We start from the raw sequence: 17,665 nt of genomic DNA, 5'->3' as shown, positions 1-17,665 counted from the left end.
AACCGACATCGTACGTTTCCTTTTCGGAACTATCAATACCTTGGTTCCGCGCTCCACACATGCACGCACGCCTCCGGCCCACACTGCATCCCGCGCAACACATCATCCACAATCCAGGTTTTGGGTCAGGATAACCCGGCTTTTCCCCAGCGCCTCCGATCCTCTTTCGTCAGTACAGTATCCCAAATGAACTAATGACCCGAGTATCGGAGCCACTGCTCCGAAGAGAGACATGGGGGATTTTGGGACATCGGAAAAGAAGTACAAAAAGAGGTCTTATCGCAGAGGCGATATTGGGAGTGCACGTGCGCGGGGGTGAAGGATTCCAATAGCAACGTTACCATGTACAATAACATGACCTGATATGAGGATGGGGATCTTCCCGTCCTGGCGCTTCCGCCGACAGAATCTGACAGCGAAGCGATCAAAGCATTCATACAAGCACATGGGTAGCAGGCAACTTCCGGCCGAAGCTCACCATGTCCCAGAGCTGAAGAAAAAGCAGAAGAATACGAGGCTCAACAACCAGCCCCCCATGTTCGTCGTCGGAGATCCAAGAAAGAACCTTGGAAAAAGTAATCCGATGCATGAGAATAGTACCGTATGTGTCCCAAGGATCCGAAATGGACTGCCGGATGGGGACACACCCTGAGGCGCCGTCAAAACAAGTACCGTGCAGGTGACTACCTTGAGCATACCCTTGCAAGACGCACCGTAAGATCGTAAGATGCACGTCGTACTAATGCAGACGCATCAACGTGGCTCCTGTAGGTACACTCAGACTTCACAGAATCGCTCTTTCAATCCGCCCAACCGGCAGTATTCCAGGTGCGTCAGCGGCTGATGGCGCATGACAGCTCTCTCCAGCCCACTGATTCGTTGTCAGTCCTAAACGAGATGACCCACGATCCCAATCGCAACCTCTTCATTCGAGGGATATTAGGTGCGGCCATTTCTGCCGGAGGATGCGATCGCGATTGCGCGCGTAGCCTTGCCAGTGCAGCGCGACGGGTGGGAGATCTGAAGCTGCTCAAGTGCTGACTGCCTGGGCTGCTGACAGGTACCGGGCTGCGGGAAGCGAGCTGTGGGGACACCGCTGAATTGTGCTGGATCTTCAGCAAGTGCACGCTTGGTCTGTCAAACTTGAAACACATGCCGGATGATCAGGGAGAGCGGTTTCTGACCGCATGTATGAAGTCATCATGGAGCAACAGTTCATACATGCGTTCTGACAGTAAAAACCGAGGCCTTTCTCGGTCTTTGATTTCCGCGGTAATTTGCGTTGACAGTGGATGTCACAAAAATGCCCGGTATACACGTGCACACTTCATGAACGAGTAGCGAACAGGGGTGCTGAAATTGCTGATTCCACTTTTCTTTTCCCGCTCAGGATCCGATCCCAATCTGGTGACTTCATCATGCATAAGAGAATCACATATCATGTCGCAATACACGGGGCTTTTCTTTCAGATTTGCATCGTTTGCGGTCCGATAATACGGCCGGTTTTTGTGAAAGATATGGTACGGTGGGGGATGTTGGGGTGATGCGGGATTTGAATCTGGGACCGGTAGTCCTCCCGACGCTTTAGTTTGTTGATGCGTACCAAACGAACCTACACCATCATCTTTTAGCCGTCTACGAGAATCAAATGATACCTTCCAAAAATGCTCAAGTGTATCCGTCTTACGAAGCTAGACTACTTCTCAAACCTCAGCTCGGAGCACCACAAATCGCAGTACATAAACTCACGTAACAGCAATGACAATCATCCTAGCCTGCTTGATGCCCTGGTGGAATTTACCGTAATGCAGCCAGTGCGAAGACTAGATGCTGGAATAGGCCCATCTGGAGCTCCATTCCATCGCCGTTTCAGCATCGTGGCTGTGCGCAATTTGCTGTTTCTTCTAAGTCGTCGGAGATGTTCCGTCTGGTGTCCGCGCTGCGAAGTCAGATTAAGCAAAGAGACATATGTGTCCATCATGGGCTAGGATCTGCAAACTACGGCTGATATTCTTACCCTACGGCAGAAGCGGGGTACCAACAGTCTAGAATGCCAGAACAATTGATATGTCGCCGAATTTTCTGGAAATGGAATTGTGCTGGTTAGAAGTGAAGCATTCTGACATGTGAAGTGATCAACACCGTTGCGAGGGGTACGTAACACCTATCTGTGGCGGTGCAGACCTCTTCGGGTGACGTCTCGGTACACTTACGTCAAGATGCTCCACGGTGGAGTGACGGACAACTCCCTTGCCATAAGGAGAAGAAATCCTCCGCAAGCCGTGAGTCACAGTTCGTCAATGTCCGCATGACACCTGCGTCAGCTGCCAGGGCGTTCTACGCCATGTGGCACACGCCAGCGCTCCCGCAGTTCGTGGCGAAGGCCAGGGTCCAGCCACACCACTCGCCACTTGCCGGCTCGCTTGAGTACACAAGATGTCGATCTCTGTGTAGATCCTACATGCTCATTGGTTGTCGTACAACGCTTTTGTGAAATGGCCTTACAAAATCACTATGATTAGAACGCCTCATTCCAGCGTAGTAAGTGGCCGATAGCCCGGATAGTCGTATAGTAGGTTCCCGTTCATGTTGTACGTTTATTCCGTGTTTCCATTGGAAGGAACACTCTTCGGGGTCCGCGAGGCGTTCTGCTTCGACACAAGAGGTGGCGAAAGTATTCCGAGCGAACATACTGGAGCATGTCGGCTAGCTTTCCGTCGCGGCCCTCCTGTTCGAGCACAATATGAGCGACGGCATTACCGGAAGCCTCTCCTTATGCATAGTCTCGGTTTGAGAGTCCATTCGCCTCCGAAGATACTCTCGAATGTGCGATTTCCTTGTAATATCACACCACACTTGCATGAGCGCTTGCTTGGTGCTGCACATCCCGTAGACTATTCGTTCAAGCCACAATCCGTAAGATGGATTGGCGTTTCATAATATGCGATTTCGAATAAGGCAGTAGGAGACCAGATCTGATCGGTCCTTTCTCATTCGACGCGTACTTTCTCATTGCCAACGCATCTTCCAGACCCTGCTCCCTCGGTCTGACTTATCGGTTTTCTGTAGGTGTACCATGGTCGTGATTCGTGAGCCTTTTTCTGCAGTATGACATCAAGTCTCGGGCAGACAATCTTTTGAGTCGGATCCAAGTGCTATAGGAATCGGCTACCATACCCACACTTCCCGCCAGCCCCCTCAATTACTCGCGTGTCAGGGGTCCCCGCCCAAACGCTGACAGGTGTACCAAACACGGTGTCAACAATGTTGAGTTTAGTGCTTAGAAAAGCGAGACCGACGATAGTTGTCGCATAACCCATTCGCGAACGTGTGTTTATTGACGCTGGTGCAAGCCGCCCGTTACTGCTGAACCCCTGGTGCGAACGCTTCGCGCGTAATTTCCGGAGACGATAGCGTGTTAAATGCTTGTGCGCGCCAAGACACTGGAATATTATTCGATGGGGCAGGGAAGGAGCAATCTGCCGCGATGGGGTCGGTCGGAAAAAAAGGTTTCTAACTTTGGCGGCGGACGGGGAATGTAATGATCATCGCTATGTCACAACGTCAGTGGGGGTGTCCACGGTCAACGGCGCAGCTTCGGTCGGCCAGGGTAAGAACGTGGAGCGCAAGAAAATTGTACAGGGAAGAGAAGTCGAGAAATCGCAGGTGACGACAGCTTCAGAGCGAAAAGGTTTGATTAGGCTCGCAAAGGACAATGGGCATGTACACCGTAGTGGACAGAGCTGCCATCCTTGTTGTATGTAGAAAGAAATTACAGGTTCAACGCTCCTCCCTCGTAGTTGCGTGTGTGTATCTCGCTATGTGTTCGTAACAGATCGTTGCTTTGCAATCTTAGCCGCTGGAAAGGTGAAAGTGGTAATAGTATAATGGGTATCGTCGTCGCACCGGAAAGAAGAAGAATAGAAAGGTATCAACAAAGGAAATGCAGCAAACGCTCTGGTCGAACGCGTGGTATCTCCAAAGGCGCTAAACGCCAAACAGTAGAACTGAATCAAGTGATGTTAATTCAGAACAGCCCTCAAAGAGCAATACAAGGCTCCAAGGTACGAATAGTATGGGGTCGTGACAATCGGCAAATTACCGAGAAACAGGGTATCAAAGATGAAGGAACGGCGTCTCGCAGGCAAGCGATAGGCATAAAAGCCTAGAAGAGAAGACGGAGTTCGTAACCGGTCGAGTGAACGTTTTCCGTAACGCTGATGTCACCATCAACTTGAATGTCTGTAGGACCCGCATCCCATTCGCGCTTCATAGCATGCACTGGCGGTGTGCCGATCTCATGGAATTCGGCTGTCATGTCCTGTTGCTCGGGGATCCTGTTGACTGCATCGTCGTCCATCAGAATCTGCAATCCTTTTTGGTTGACGCGGATGGTTCGCGTGACCTTGGTTGGCTCGAGCTTGATCTTCATTGCAATGCTAGCAACAAGTTCTTTCACAGTACGCTCCATTAGATACACGGCGCGGAAGTAGTTATCATCGGGTTGCCGACCAGCGAAGCGCGGTTGGACGAAGAAGCAGGCGACAGGCTTCAGCATAGGCTCCGGAGGCGGCTGGTAGGTTTGATCAACCCCAAGGGCTTCGATCCATCCAGAAAGCGCGTGGTCATCAGAATATGGCCGTTGGACCTTTGTTGGGACGTCTGCGCCGCCTTGAATGCTAGTCATGCCCTTCAGATCACCTGTGGCTGTTTGTGGCATGTTGCGCCATTCGTTCGAGGACATGCGGGATGGTGGCTGGAAAGGCGCCGGACGTTGGAAAGACATAGTCCTACGCTTCTCCGAGTGGAGAGATTGAGAGCTGGGGGTTGGAGATACAACAGAGGATGTTCCTGTTTGCGACTCTGGAGCCTCCCACATAGGCGCATCCACGTTTGTGTCAATCTTAGAGAGTTCTTGAGGAGCAGCTCCTAGGATCACTGGGTGAAGATCCGGGTCATCCTGCTCCTCTCCCTTGAGGTAAAGAACACTGACAGGCCTGGTGGAACTGAACATGTCTTGAAGTGATGCCAGTTTGATGTGAAGGTCTTCTTCAGCAGGTGCACGGCCTCCTTGATTGTCGCTCGCAGAAGACATGGACCAGGTCCTCTTGTGCTTAGGTACCTTTCCGGGTCGTTGGTTGACACTTCCCTTGGAGATTGATCCACTGCGTTTCCGCTTGCCGAAATCCTTCATGCCAGACTCGACCTGAGCAATCTGTTGCTTCAGCTTGTCGATAGTCTTCTTGACATGGGCGACGTCGTTGGACAGCTTCCGCTCGGCGCCGTGGTCACGGAAGAGCTTGACTTTGCAGTAGCAAAGCTCAGCATCCGGTCTTTGGGGTGATGATCCGGTAGCTTCGGTGACCATCTCTGTCTTCGCACATAACCGGACGGGAATGCCTTTGACACCCTTGGAGTGACTGAAATCGGTAGAGAGGAAGTTGAAACGCACGGCCAAAGAGCACTCGGGCGAAGAGTTGTGAGTTGGTGTCCATACAACGACAAATCCATCGAAGGAGGAAGATTCGAGTTCAACTCTGGGACGTCCTTGGATCTCACCGCCGCTGACTTGGCTCGGATCCACGAATTCAACTGCTTGAAGTCTTCCACCACGCTGGTGCGCCTCGTTAGTTCCGCGGCCCTCTTTCCACAGTTGCCAGCAAGACGCGGGTCGCTGACGCTGCTGCTCGTCTTCGAAAGAAATGCGAATGAAGGTTCTGTACTTTGTCGATGGAGATTGCGCTTGCATGGGGGCCGTGTCTACAAGAGAGATGGAATAGGCCTGTCCTTTGTTGAGATAGGTAACAGGAACTTCATCTGACTGCTTGATCATGGCCGTTGGAGCATTCAAAGTAACGTGGTATCGGAAGCTGGAGAAGTTAGTACGTAAAAGAGGCTGGAAAGATAGGACGACGGACTTTTGATTAGGTGGAGGGGGTGCCGGTGCGACGGCAGCTGCCATGCCTTCATATGAATGGGGTGCATAACCAATCAGAGGAGACTGCTCTTGCATCTCGACCTCTGGGACCATATTGTCCATTGGCGAGTCCTCGTGGTTTTGCGCCATGTTGCCTTGGTCGAATGCAGCAGGCTGATGGGTGAACTGGTGCGGGGCAAAGGATTGAGAATGCTGGGGCTGCATGCCAAAAGGATTGACATTCTGGAAGTGATGCGACCCCAAAGCATGGGGATTGAAACCATGGAGATGGTTGGCAGGCGCGACCTGGCCGGCATGAAGGGCACCTTCGGAGGTAGGAAGCGATAGTGGTGTTCCTAGGCCAAAGCTGAAGCCGGGCGTGTGGAGATCTCCGGCCTGGCTGTGGTAGAGCGTGTTGGTGCCGCCAGGAGTTGGCGTGTAATAGCCAGGAGGTTGGTTTGCGAAAGAGGTGAAAGCAAAGCTGTTGGGGTCCAACAGCGAGGGAGTGAACCTCCACGGCTCGGTATTTCCACGCGGGGTCGGGTCCTGATCTTTGATGTCCTCATGGTCGAGTTGTCTGAAAAACATGTGGGTTAGTATAATAATTCTGTGCGTTGTGTGTGCATGTTCGGCTTCGGCGGTGTTGTTGTTGATGTTCGTGCCGAGTGACATGGGATGGGGGGATCTCGGAAGAACGTACCGGGAGGGGTGCGCGACATCAAGCGCATCTGCGAGCGTGTGGCCCGGAGGACCTGCAATAGAATGCGAACGCTGCTGGAGATGAGGGAAAGTTGCCTTGAACTCCTCTAGGAGCTTTCCATCGGGTTTTTGGGAGTTGAGTCTGCGCATGTCAGTCGTGGGTCGGCCAAGGTACATGATGTCTTCACGCGACGCGCGCAAATCACATGCGAGCTTGGGCGCGGGCGGGACGTACCTATTTCGAAACATGGCATCGGGCACTCTCGCGGTATTAGGTCTTGTTTAATTCGGGTTGCATCTGGGAAGTCGATGGGGAAGAAAAGGTGTTTGGGTTGGGGAGCCTTGGAGGAGCAGACTATGGGTTGATGAAACGGAGAGCAGCTGCCACGAGAAAGTCGAGCCTGGGAGAGTCAAGCCACAGGTGTCCAGGGCCGGTGGTCAGACGTCTTTTAGCTAGCGACCTGAGCATCCACAGGGCCTGACGGAATTGCAAGAGGGCCGCGCGTGGGCATGGGTGGAGCGTCGGGTCTAGGCACACGGTCCCTGCTCCTCTAACGCTACAGTTTTGCGTGGCCCTAGGCGGCTTTGGTCCTCCGCCCTACTCTGTGCGCGACATGCTGCCAGAACTGATCACCCACCGTCCGTCTTGCACAGCCACAACCTTACGGCAGACGCGAGCCGGCCAGAAGCTCTTTGCGTCCGCATGAGGAGCTGATAGTCGCTGCATCTGTCGCCATCCCGCACTCCAAGCGCACATCCGCCCATGGATGCTGGATCGCGCGGACCCAGCTCGATGTTTCTCGAATCCACTCCAACTGCTACACCAGTGCGAGGAGCTCGTGCGCGGCTCCAGTGGCTTGATGAGTATTCCGTGCCCTTGGGCGTAATTTACTCGTCAAGACAGCTTCTGCTCGCACACTATACCCCCTTTGTCAAGCAAGACTGTTGCGGCGCCTACGGTGTGCGTTGGCGCCTCAATGCGAAATGACATATGCCGGGCAGCTCCCGTTTCCACTTGTGTCCCGAGACCGCTTCCTGCCCTTGTCTCTTGCAGCTTTCCACGCGGCAGACGTCTCTACCGCTGCTCGCCCTACCTATTCAGCCCACTGCCGGCCGCCTTCCCCTGCGTATGAGCTACGGATCAGAGACGAGGATGCCACCCCGCCAATTCGTCAAAGTCTATCTAGCAGGCCAATCCCACTGTCGCCCGTTGGCGCCGTATCGCTTGCGCTTACTCGGAAGACTTAATTCTTAACGTTATTTTACCACCTGTCAAGCCGAGATTAAGGAGTGGTTAGCGGGCGTTATCCCGAAAGCGAGTCTATCCACCAAACTGAACCATCCCATCAACGGCTTTCGTCATCGTAAGGCGCTTGGACGGTGCATCTGGAAGCCATGCTGTAAGAGTGAACGTCACTGCCTTTTGCAGTTACACCGAACATGGTGCTGGCAGTTGCATGGAATGAAATACCTGTGGCTGCATGGCCAATCGCAAGGCTGTGGAATCGTCGTCCGGTAGGTGCAACGGAGGAATCCACAGAGGCAGCGATCGTTGTGTAAAAATAAGTGTGGCAACAGTTGCAGACCGCGATCGACAACGCGAACTCTCGACGAATCGAATGCCTCGAGTATCATCATGTGGAAGAAACCTTTTCTGTAAACTCGGAAATGATCGGCCAACTGTGGCACAGCTTCTACACTCGCCACACCGAACGCCACAGTTTGCAGATCAGACCTACTAACAGAGCAGATAGCGACAAGACGCGTAGACATGCAGAATAGAAGGAGCTGGAAACGGCTCGTTTATGACTAGATGTTGCGATTAGATTCGTAGAATGTCAGAGTCCAGCCCAGAAGCGCAGTACTCTGGCGTAGTGTCAGTATCCGTGTCTCCTGCGCAATGCATTAGCCGTAGTAAGATGGAGTGAGGTCACCTCCGTACAACCGCGACCGGATAGGTTCGACCTTGAGCGCCGCCTGGTCATTATGGCAGCGTGGTACGGGAAGGGAAGGGGAGCAATCGCGATATCTGATGTGAGCTGTCAGTTTAGCCACAGCTCTTCATCTCGCTAATTGGCACAACTAATCTTGGTTGTTGCGCGAAGGGGACTGCAATCTTAGGTTGATACACTTGGTATCCTACAAACTCCTAGTCCATGTGACTTTTGCCCACGCACGCTACGATGACCGCAGATAATTGCTCTCTGATCCACAGGTGCTCGGTCAAGCCCGAAACCTGGTGTGATAACAAAAGAAATGTAGAAAACATTTGCAGCCTGGTCTTCCAATGGTGACACAAGTATCACTTCTGACTTTGGCGAGTAGAGAGGAATGATCGCACGTTGTCTCACGGTCGAATCAACCTCAAACTGATGTGCTGAATAACCGGAATGAAACACCAATCGCAGCCCTGTCCGTCCAATGTGGTTGTAAAGATCTCGATCATACAGGTATAAGAGATGTCCATTTATCAACTTGATGACGTTCTCTTATAGTCATCATGCACCGGCTTGACTGGACCTCCTGCGTTGTTTGTTCGCGATAGGGAGGGTCTTGGGCTGCTTCTCTCTGACAATGAGGTTTGACTTGCATCACTTGCAGCCCTCGCTGCTGCGACAGCCATGTTACTGTTACGCAGTCTTGTTGCACCGATCTGCTCTCTTGATGCCGTCGAGGAGTCTGACGCACGTAAGTCGTTGATCGAACTGTGTCTGCTCTGGAGTTCGGGTCGAACATTTCCACTTGGATGTTCGCGAAAAGCCGTGATAACACTAGAACGAGACTCTCGACGACTATCTTGAGGTCTAGCATAGACCGACTGGAGGCTTGAAGCAGAATCTTCTCGGCGACTGCGACCCGTCGTTTGGACAGGGCTAGGAATCTTTGATGGCTTGGCCAAATCTGCACCCAGATTTTGAGACGATGAAGTAGACCTAATTGATTGGGTATCGAGTGCAGGGCGCTCAGCACGCATGAGGAGCGGAGTGTCCGAATCGTCAGAACCGCTCTCATTGGTTTTCCCGTCAAGTGCTCCAAACTCCTCCGCGAGCGCTTCGAGTTGATCCGCCCCAGGCTCAAAAGAAAACTGTCGACGATGCTTCTGTGGAGTGCTGAGATGTGGCTGCGACTGAAACTTCCGCAAATTATGTGGGGGTGCAAGAGGTGTATCAGGGTATTGTGGTTTTCCAGAATTCGGGCCCATCCCTTGATGTGACGGCCGTGCGTCTCGTTCTTCGATACCTTCTACTATTCTCTCTGCTGGTCTAGTCTGCGAGAAGAGCATCATGAGGCTGTGGTTGAAGCTGCTGATCTCTAGCCCTCGACGTCTTGCAACGAGTGTGCCAAGCTCACGAAGAGCAACGAGAGCTTCGCATTCGGTCGCCGGCTCCATTCCAGTGTGCTCAAGAACCGCCATCTCGTCAGGCAAAGGATCACCAGACCCCCCTGAGAAACCAGAAGTTATAGAGCTAGTAAAGGAGCGGGAGGGTTTTGTCTTACGAATGGCGGTAAGGTTGAGCTCGCTTTGGACTTTGCGCGACAGTGTCAAATTATGGTTGACCTCAGGAGGAGTTCCTACTATCAGCTTCGTCCCATCGTTGGTAAACTGTGTTGAGAGGACGATCATCTTTCCAGAGGGAGATAACGGTCGACTTAGGAGCGCTGAATTAGATTAGTAACGACATGCATAACACTATATTACCAAGCACTAACCTCTCTGACTCCTAACTTTGATCTCTCGGTCGAGTTGGGCATGCGAAAGGGAGTCATAAGCTGGAGGGAGACTGTCGTACGAGATGGTCTTCCTATGACGTCGCACTACGCTGTCTTGACGAGCTTGCATAAGTCTCCTCTGTGTTAGCAAAGAGAGGGCATGGAGTTGGAGGCTACTGACCCTGTCATACCGCTCGTTCCGCGAGCTATGAGCAGCTCGAGTCGCCGTATCTCCGCGCCATAGCAATCTTTGGAGCGATTCCAATGTTCTTCGGCCTTTTTCCAGTCACTGAGTGTCTCCTCCATCATTACACTGAGACTCTCTTTCTGCTCTCGGACCTTGCGGTAGTCCTCAAACACCCGGAACAGGCCACTATTGTGCTCCATTGGTATTGGCCGGTGTGTAGTTGCCATGTGCGATCGGACAGACTGAACCACATCAAGCGGATCTATGTAAGGCTGTAGGGACTGTGGTGCGTCTTCACCCCAAGGTATAGAGAAGGCAAACTCAAGTTCCTTGGTTGTATCTTTGAAGTTGGCGAAAAGCGAAGTGTATCGTGCGAGTTTTGGCTTGGAGTCTCGACGTGGCGCTGGGGTGTCTGAACGATCACTTCGGGTATCATATGTATCGTCGGTGACAGGCGTGGCTGATACAGCGCCCACAGGTGTCTGCGGTCTGCTGCCTTGACGTTGTTGTCGCCAGCTGAGCGGAAGGTGGTGATCGTTCAAATCTTCGAAAGATTTCGAGTATTCGGTATCGATCTTCAGAGGAGTGAGCGCTCTTGGTGGCTTCTTCGGCTGCTTGCTGTGGCCTAATCGCCAACTCTTGTTGTCAGGCATGTCCTCGTCGGCTTTCGCACGCTCCCTCGCCAGATGAGTAGCTACAGAGAGCCCTGGAAGCTGAGCCACGTATAGATCCATGATTTTCGTGGGCCGCAATTGCCGACTTCGTGAGGTTGTGGGGAGCAGCTGTCGAACACGAAGGTGGAAGTGGAAAGTCGGGAAGGCGCTATCCTCAAGACCAGCTCTCACCTTCACTTCCGTTTTCGGTATTCAGCAACGCGCCGTCACCTCTAATCACGACTACACGTGGTTCATATCCGAACGTCATCTCGTGGACTGGCCGGCGTGTCTGCTTTCTGTTTTGGTATATGTAAACCCTCGCTCTTTCCAGTGACACCTCTATCTTGTATAGAGATCCTTAGCATCGCCAGAAACCTACATTGACATCGACTGTATCGAATTCAAATTTACCAAAGCTCAGTCAGACCTGTATAAATATCAAGAGTCTAAGAACTCGTGTGGTCTAGAGTTCACAATATATACCGCGCGACGGTGACTGTGTTGCGCTTTCCAAGATTGTTAGGAAGCAGGCAAGACCAACTCATCTCTACCAAGCAAGAAAAACAATCATAAGAGCGAGCTTCAGACACAGTAGAGACGAGATAAGTGAAAGGACTAAAGATAATGGAACAACTGGCGACACTGTTTACCAAGCGCTGAACGACTGCACAAGCATATCAGCGACTGAAATTTAGTCAATAAGTTACACGGAAAGTTTGCTGTTCGAAATTCACTGTCGCAATGGGCGGCAGCATCAAGTTACCTGTTGTTGGATGAGAGCGGTCAATTCTTCAAAGGCGTTTGAATATCGCCTTCGATGCGACTTGTCCACAAATGGCTAGCGCCATCTGGTTGCACGTGTGATGAACGATCAACGGGCATCCCAATACACAAACATCCTCAGGTTCTGCCCCTAGATTTACGTATGTCGGTACATTTGGAAGCGTTTCGGACAAAATGTGGTGCCCGATGACTGCTAGCATCGCATTGTGTTCTCCGAGATCGTTGCCAAGGGAGGTGCTCTTCCGAGTTTCGGCTGGGTTTGAGTACCGTTTCATCACACTCTAACCGCGCTGTATCACGGTGCTTATACGGGACTACATAGGCTCAATGACTGTACTCGGTAGATAGGGATTAACAAATGGGAAAGTAGGCAGAGTCTTTATCTGGAAGATACATAGTTTGGCGACATCATCGTGATGGGGCGCACATCAACGAAGTGGTAGTATACCTACACCTTTACATCTTCCCCACGGGACCCATAAAACTCCACATGCAAAAGCCGCGCGTCTCCCATTTTTCGGGAAATCATCGACATATCTCCAACAGCTTTGACACACCTCAACGCAGCGCCTCCCCGGCCGTGCTCTTCCCGTAGAGCGACAATGCTCCACTACCCGCCGTCGTTAGGCAGCAGATCGTACTCCTTTCGCTAATACAGTACCAAGACACAAGCAGGAAAGTCTAGACTCCGGTTTCAGCCTTGTCAGTACGAGGCAGCGAGTAAGGTACTGGGATAACTTTGTGATGACAACGGCGCCTGATGACGACGACGACGGTGTACCTGTATGGGCGAGTTGCTGCTGGTGCTTGGTATAAGTTGATCGCCTCCTCAGGCTAGAAGGTCTTTTCTCACTTCAAGCTCACCATCAAGTCAACTTCTTCAAGTCAATTTTCTTGTTTATCAACCTTTCTATTCATTCACTCTTTGTCGCCGGGCGACTTTTCAATTCCCAACTACATTCCAGGCTTCTTCACTACTACCTGATCAACGACTTCGATAATCTAAACACTATTTCAAAATGAAGTTCACCACTATCATCGCCACCATCGTCTCCATGGCTGCTTTTGCCATCGCCGCGCCTGTCGCAAACGAGGGTATGCTCTCTTTCCACCCAAGCTCCACTATCGGCATTTATGGTTAACACGAAAACAGCTGTCGCCGTTCGTCAGAACCACGGCATGTGCGTCAAGGGCACTACCGCTGGTGTTGAGCAGATTGAGGGCTGCTAGAAACTTATACCCATGGATACGATACGATATAGAGGATAGAAATTGCTCTGGGTCGAAGTGAAGGACGAGGATTGAGTGGGAAAAGATTGCACAACGAGAGAACGATCTATTCAGATGGCATATCAACAGTGTTAGCTGGAGCCGATTTGGAGTAATACAAGACAATTGACAAAGCATCACCGTGTGATGAGCTTCAACCATACCTTTCAATCCTTATTACTCTCGTGACTTTCTTTTGAGGCTGACGACCTATTATAATACAGCGGAGACCCGTTATCACAAGCATTTTAGCAAGAGTGCATAAGTTTTGTCTTAGCACTGTTCCCTTATGCATGGGATCTCAAGCGCAGCTGCAATGGTAGATGGCAAGTATGTTTCTGCCTGAGCAGCACAAGTGTCACTACATCCCCCCAACAAAGCATTCAACACATGTTGTTTACTGCAAGGCACAGAGCTATAAGAGGAACAAAAAATGCAGGATTAAGTAGGCCGACGTGGCGACATCGCTAAATAGGTATATACGCTTGAACGCTTCCAAGAAAAAATGCCACCGACATAACAGTCATGTATTATGCAACGTCGTTGCATTCTCTGATCAGGGATACGCACCCAGACTCTGCTTCTTCTCTCTGTTCCTGTCCATACTCTTCCTCCCTGGCCTGAAAGCATCAAGACTAATTCTCCTTGCCTCCCTGTCCCTGCCTTCGTCTGCACCGCTAGACTCGCCCTCGCTTTCTCTTTCTTTCTCCTTCTGCTTCTTCTTTTCTACTTCTTTGATGGCCTCCTCGGTCAGCTCCTGTCTGTTCATGCGCTCTAGCACGTCCTTCTTGCGGGTTTTCTTGTCACCCAACCAAATCAGTAGACCGGCTGTGGCATTGCAGGTGATGGAGCAACAGAGAATGACGGTGGTGATGGCGAAAGGACGGTGTTTGTAGTAAATACCCCATGTGCACGCGCCGAGAGAGATCTGGAGTAGAGAGTGGCAGTCCAGAAGGACGACGATAGCAACGAGGAAACGAAGAGGGAAGGCGTAATGGGTCTCTGTCTCGTGGGGTTTGTAGAAAGAGTGAGATTTGCAGAACTTCTCCTGGTGGTGTTCCAGCTTCTCCTGTTGCCTGGGCGTCAAAACGGTGAATTCCCACTGCTTCTCAGGATCTGCTGGGTCTACGACACGGGGTCCAGACACAGGAGCGTGTTCGGCAGGAAGGTCGTTATGATCGGTAAGTTCGGGAAGCATCTCCTTCTTACGGCGCGACCAGGTGAAGTGGTGGTAGTGAGCGATGTAAATCATGTGGTAGGTATCTACGGCACGGAAGGGTGCGAGACCATCTCCCACAACAGCGAAAAGGGCAACAAGGACACTGTCAATGACGTGGACGACGTAGATTTGTTGGCCACCGACATTGACCCAGCCGATGAGGAAAAGCACCCAGGCCAGACCGAACAGGGTGATGAGGGTCGCGTAGAGAGTGACAAGGAAGCCAAGAGCTGTGATCTATCAGTAATGGTCTGTGAGAATAATGACAGAAATACATACGTCTCCTGACATACTGTCCGAACCCTTTCAGAGAGCGCTTCATCTTGGATCGTCGTGAGTGAAGCATATGTCGGACATGGTCGTTGACCTCCTTCTTGTCCTCGACACTCCAGCCAGACAAGTCAGCCTCTTCGGGAAGCACAGCGAAGCGAGACTCAGTGAGCTGCGAATCTATCGTCATCATAGTCGTCGTAGTAGCTTCAGTTGGCGAACGCTGAAGTCTTGGAGCCGCTTGCTCCTGTGCCTGAGCAGCACGGGCCGGTTCTAGGATGCGGTTGATCTCTTCTAGACTCTCAGTCTCGCTCTTCCGTCGACGTAGGTTGTACGTCGGCCGACGGTTGAGCCAGGGTAGATTGGGAATGAAAAGCGAATTCTGCATGTTTGTCAAAGAAGTAAGCGTCGCAACCTCAGGATCGATGGTATCGAGGACGTCGACCATGCCAGAGGTGTAGTTGGACGACATATCGTCTTCCGGTGCAGCAGCATGGGCACTCGTTGTCGGTGACTTTTCCTCCTCCTTGTTGCCCCAGAAAGGTATCCTGGTCTGTATTGCGCTCTTGACCTTCCGCAGTCGACTTCGATCTGGCTCAGGGTTCGTGAGGGTCGACTGACTCCCGTTGGAGGAGGAGAACTGTCCCAGCTCTTGTTCTTCGTCCAGTGCAGGTAGAGGCGTACTTGATCTTATTGTTGAGGCGGCATTGTGATTCTGTGCTGCTTGTCTCAGGGCGTTAGAGGAGGGTATACGCCGAATACCAATACTGGCTTGACGGTAGGCTTGGGGCCGTCGTGGGTATTGCTGGGGTCTAGTTGGCGCAGAGCTGCTTCTTGCTCGTTGTGCAGCAAGAGTACTGGATACGGGTCAGCCTCGCTCCTTCCCCTCGTCCTTGTGCGTAGAGCCTACCTGTACGTAACATGCGATGAGGGATCGCTCGCCCTCGTAGGCTTGGGGACATGTTGGCCAGCGTCAATGGATGACTCTAGCGAGGTAGGCGGTTCGATGACAGGTTGTCGTGTTGGCTGGCCTGCTGGTGTTCCGAAGTCCTGCGCATTGGTCCCAGGCTCGACGCTCTGGAAGCCTTCGTTGACAGCATGGGTACTGGAGTTCTCGTGGGGTGGCAGAGATTGGTGTGGAACATGCAGCTCGCCCGTACCTGAGCCCGACGATGTCGCTTCGGCGAGTCTGTTGCGCGCCGAACGCGTCTTGGACTTCAGCTTATCCATAGCTACTACCAAATCGAAGATGGGAAACGCAACTCCCAGCGCAATTCCAGGTAAACATGGCTTTATGACTTGGAAACGACGGTGGCCGAATGCAGGTTGGCGGCTAAAGATTGGCTTCACAAGCCTGGAATTTTGTCTTGGGGCACGTCATATTGCGCCGCTGCCACCACCAACCCCTTTCCTTGCCGTCTACTCGCATCGCACACGCGATAACGTTCGCGGGGATAGCCCATTGCTCTTTCAAGTCAGTGTTTGGGCTACAGATGTTAAAGAGCGACTGTAAGGATCTGATGAAACGTACAGCATGTTGGGCGATATCCTCAGGGAGTCAGGCTCCAGGGAGTGACCTCCACTGACCCCGGATCTGAAACTCTGGATAGCATCCTTGCAACGATCGTCTCGCTAACGGAAAACCGGATCCTACATGTCAGCTGCACGTTGACGCTATGTCTCGTGAGTCGCGCCCTGTACTGGCTGCGTACATGAATAAAAAATCTTAAATGCTCAAAGTCCAATTCCATACCTACATCTAGTTGCACCATCTGAGACGTTGCGGGAGGTGGAATGCAGGGTCTTATTCGAGCTAGCGAACGGGTACCTGTCCTAGCGCATCGTCCAACGCTCCGTCCGGCGCCGCTGGTTTAACGCTTTCGAGGTTGTAGCCTCATCCTAAACCGTTATGATGGTGATTATACTGTCCTCTGCTAAGAGCCTTGGAAACGCTTGTAGCGAAGTGCTGGTAATTTTTTCTTTGTCTGTCATGGAGGTGTTAAGAACAATGGCTCACACTTTGCTTTTTGACGTGTCTTATTCATCTATGACGACATGCATTCTTCTCAAACCCTAGAGAAGCTGGTCTACCACTCTGAGAGCTTAGTCCTCAAGATAAGCCTTCACATCAAGAATCAACTCTTGATCCTTGCTGTCCAAAACCAGCTTCCTAACCGCAGCCGCCGAAAGCTCAACCAAAAATTGTCGAGGAGCAGTATCCAGAAAATCCTCAAGAAAATCCTCAAGTCGATCAACACCCCAAGTACACCATGTGTCGACTATCAACTTTCGCATCAGATTCTTAGCTGAAGCTGTGCCTTCATAAATAATGTCAAGACATTTTGGACCAGGGACCGTGGTAGTAGGATCAAGCCCTTGCATCCGGTTATACAGTGCTTCAACAGCTAGGTTACGTGTTTGTACATCATGTAACCGCTCAGCTACTACGTACACCTTACAAATATCATAGAAACCCTTCGAATGGCTCTCGTCGTGGATCTGATTCGTGTAAACAGCTTCCAAATAGTGTGCGACGTCTTCCAGGACAAGATCTGGAGCAGCCTTGTAGAGGTCAACAATTTTGGTATCAAGGTTATTCCATCGGCCATTTAGAGCGCTTGCGAAGAACTCGGATCGTGCTGCTATGATCGACTGGTGAATATGCAGTTCTGAGCGGTCGGTATCTGGTCCGATCAACACTTTGACAAGGGGAGACTTGATGAAACTAAGTTTTTGTCAGTAGTGATGCAGACAGAAAGGATATCAGAGGCAATTCACCCGTCGATGTCTCGCTTTGGGGCTCGGACAGAAGTTTCTGTGTTCGGCTGAGGTTGAGGTGCCATAATGTCAGTGGAAAGATGATAAAGTCGTTAAGCTGGGTTGAGAAATTGCCAGTCAGGAAAATAAAGAAGAGAGATCATTCATATAGAAGCTAGGTGCAACAAATATTTCA

At 51.5% G+C, this 17,665-nt stretch overlaps 5 protein-coding genes across 7 annotated transcripts; 1 reads left to right on the top strand and 4 right to left on the bottom strand.

Annotated features, from left to right (window-relative positions):
- Positions 1 to 4,166: 4,166 nt before the first annotated feature.
- AA0111_g546 (hypothetical protein) lies at positions 4,167 to 6,866 on the bottom strand (the record flags this gene model as incomplete). The annotated part of the gene is made up of 4 exons (XM_028651574.1): positions 4,167 to 5,871; positions 5,920 to 6,495; positions 6,619 to 6,759; positions 6,853 to 6,866. The coding sequence occupies 4 exons, from the start codon at positions 6,864 to 6,866 to the stop codon at positions 4,167 to 4,169; spliced, it is 2,436 nt and encodes an 811-aa protein (XP_028512138.1).
- A 2,221-nt stretch (positions 6,867 to 9,087) lies between these two features.
- On the bottom strand, positions 9,088 to 11,249 carry AA0111_g545 (hypothetical protein; the record flags this gene model as incomplete). The annotated part of the gene is made up of 3 exons (XM_028651563.1): positions 9,088 to 10,277; positions 10,329 to 10,462; positions 10,510 to 11,249. 3 exons carry the CDS (start codon positions 11,247 to 11,249, stop codon positions 9,088 to 9,090), a joined length of 2,064 nt encoding a protein of 687 aa, XP_028512137.1.
- Positions 11,250 to 12,973: 1,724 nt separating this feature from the next.
- Positions 12,974 to 13,184, top strand: AA0111_g544 (hypothetical protein; the record flags this gene model as incomplete). Of its 3 annotated transcripts, none has more annotated exons than XM_028651550.1 (2): positions 12,974 to 13,049; positions 13,108 to 13,184. In XM_028651550.1, 2 exons carry the CDS (start codon positions 12,974 to 12,976, stop codon positions 13,182 to 13,184), a joined length of 153 nt encoding a protein of 50 aa, XP_028512134.1. The 3 variants fall into 3 exon arrangements, with proteins under 3 accessions (XP_028512134.1, XP_028512136.1, XP_028512135.1); XM_028651552.1 differs by having other exon boundaries at positions 13,107 to 13,165; XM_028651551.1 differs by lacking the exon at positions 13,108 to 13,184 and having other exon boundaries at positions 12,974 to 13,096.
- A 595-nt stretch (positions 13,185 to 13,779) lies between these two features.
- On the bottom strand, positions 13,780 to 15,942 carry AA0111_g543 (hypothetical protein; the record flags this gene model as incomplete). The annotated part of the gene is made up of 3 exons (XM_028651539.1): positions 13,780 to 14,672; positions 14,722 to 15,569; positions 15,623 to 15,942. 3 exons carry the CDS (start codon positions 15,940 to 15,942, stop codon positions 13,780 to 13,782), a joined length of 2,061 nt encoding a protein of 686 aa, XP_028512133.1.
- An 873-nt stretch (positions 15,943 to 16,815) lies between these two features.
- AA0111_g542 (hypothetical protein) lies at positions 16,816 to 17,555 on the bottom strand (the record flags this gene model as incomplete). The annotated part of the gene is made up of 2 exons (XM_028651528.1): positions 16,816 to 17,437; positions 17,491 to 17,555. The coding sequence occupies 2 exons, from the start codon at positions 17,553 to 17,555 to the stop codon at positions 16,816 to 16,818; spliced, it is 687 nt and encodes a 228-aa protein (XP_028512132.1).
- Between the last annotated feature and the right edge of the window lie 110 nt (positions 17,556 to 17,665).

Source organism: Alternaria arborescens (genome assembly GCF_004154835.1).
Source record: "Alternaria arborescens strain FERA 675 chromosome Unknown contig_1, whole genome shotgun sequence".
Classification (NCBI taxonomy): Eukaryota; Fungi; Ascomycota; class Dothideomycetes; order Pleosporales; family Pleosporaceae; genus Alternaria; species Alternaria arborescens.
Note: the sequence above shows the minus strand (reverse complement) of the source record. Positions and strands in the feature narration are given on the sequence as shown.